The following is a 1693-nucleotide window of genomic DNA, read 5'->3' as shown; positions in this document are numbered from 1 at the left end:
GAGTGCGCCGTGCACGCCTGCCGGGAGGGGGCGCCCTCGCCTGAGCAACCGGCTTGCGCAGGAGCCGCTGATGGAAGAGTACAGCATCGCCACGCAGGTGTGGAAGCTCAGCTCCTGCGACATGTGCGAGCTGGCGCGCAACAGTGTGCTCATGAGTGGCTTCTCCCACAAGGTACCGCTCTACTGGCCGGCACTGCTGCATGGTTCCCCTGGGGCCCCCCACCTTTGGGGAGGTCCCTGGGGTTCCTGGTCCTGGATGTTTCTGGCGTGCGCTGGCCTCTCCGTGCCGGCTGCAGCCCCGCCTGCCACCCCTACCCCTGCCAGGTGAAGAGCCACTGGCTGGGCCCCAACTACACCAAGGAGGGCCCCGAGGGCAACGACATCCGCCGCACCAACGTGCCCGACATCCGCGTGGGCTACCGCTACGAGACGCTGTGCCAGGAGCTGGCGCTCATCACGCAAGCTGTGCAGAGTGAGATGCTGGAAACCATCCCGGAGGAGCCGGGCTTCCCCACGAGCCCTGGGCCTCAGTAGCCCGGCCGCGCCCCGCCCCCCTCCGGCCCCCCGTCGCGTTCCGTCCTCGGGCGCCCCGCCCGTGTGTCTCTGCATGTGTCCGCTGGTCTGTGTTGTGTCCTGCATGTGTCCGACCGTGTCTGCCCCGGGGCCCGGCAGTGAGCGGCGCCCAGGGTCTGTTCTGCTCCTGGTTCAGGCAGGGGGCGTCTGCGGCCCTGCCCTGGCCCAGGACCCTCAGAAGCCCGGCTGTCCCCAAGGCATCTGTGCGCACGGGCTAGGGATAGCCTTGGGGGGCTGGCCCCTCCAGCCTTTGGGGTTCTGCCTGGCTAAATCAGGGCTGCGGCTGGAGCTTGACTCGGCCCCCCGGGTGCCCGCACACGTCCTCTGTGACCACGGGGACACTGGGGAGGGGTGGCGGGAGGGGTCCGGCTGAGAGCTCCGCCTCAGCCCTGGCTGCCAGGACCCGGGCGTCAGGTGCCAGCCCGCTGCCGCCAAGTCTGCGGCAGCCTCTCCTCCGGTCCTCTTGCTCCTCTGTGTGGGCTCCCTGTGCCTCTGTGGGAGGGGACGGCGCCCTGTGCTGTGTCTGGGAGGGCCTGGATCTGCCCCCTCCCTGGGTCGGGGTGGGGGGGCTCCCCAGAAGGGTCCCTTGAGTTCTGACCAGACCTGGGCCCCAGCTTGTGCCCTGTGTTATTCTGGACGTTGGCCTTTGCTGTGAAATGCAGTGTTTCATACGATCCCGTTTTTCCTAGTGCATGAGAAATAAAAATTATTTAAGTAATAAGAAGGCTGTGTGGCCTCTGTTGGGAGGTCTGTGGTGGCTGGGAAGTGACTGAGGCTGGTCCGGGAGCATCTTGGATTTTTTTTCCCCCCAGTTTCTTTTACTGGAAAATCAGTGTAGCAAACTGAGACTTCCTGAAAATGAGATCAGTAACTAAAGCTCCGTAGGCCCAGTCCCCGGCCAGCTGCAGAGCCTCTGCTTGGCCTGGCCCTGGTTCCTCACGCCCTGGGAAGGACATCCATGTGAAGAAGGCGGTGTGAGCGGCAGGGCCAGGTCCCACACGGAAACACCCAGGCACCTGCAGTCGACCACCCCACCCTCCCATGCCCTCATCAGCAGGCTGGGTTCTAGGGCCAAGGAGATCACGGAGGTCCCCAGAGTGCAGCGAGAGGAGAGAGATCC

The 1693-nt window shown here is 65.2% G+C and overlaps 1 protein-coding gene across 4 annotated transcripts in view; it reads left to right on the top strand.

The window, feature by feature from the left end:
• The window catches only part of AMPD2 (adenosine monophosphate deaminase 2), a 10999-nt gene extending 9673 nt beyond the window's left edge, over nt 1-1326 (top strand). For 2 of the 4 annotated variants that reach the window (XM_012730180.1, XM_004689688.2), the window contains exons 17-18: nt 62-172; nt 325-1324. In XM_012730180.1, coding sequence (XP_012585634.1) covers nt 62-172; nt 325-534 — 321 coding nt within the window. In that variant the 3' untranslated portion in view covers nt 535-1324. Of the gene's footprint in view, nt 1-61; nt 173-324 lie in introns of all 4 variants that reach the window. The other 2 variants (XM_004689687.2, XM_012730179.1) reach the window with 2 other exon arrangements.
• Nucleotides 1327-1693: the final 367 nt, after the last annotated feature.

The sequence above is a fragment of the Condylura cristata genome, unplaced genomic scaffold (genome assembly GCF_000260355.1).
Source record: "Condylura cristata isolate star-nosed mole 26May11 unplaced genomic scaffold, ConCri1.0 scaffold00026, whole genome shotgun sequence".
NCBI lineage: Eukaryota > Metazoa > Chordata > Mammalia > Eulipotyphla > Talpidae > Condylura > Condylura cristata.
This window is presented reverse-complemented; position numbering and strand designations above follow the sequence as displayed.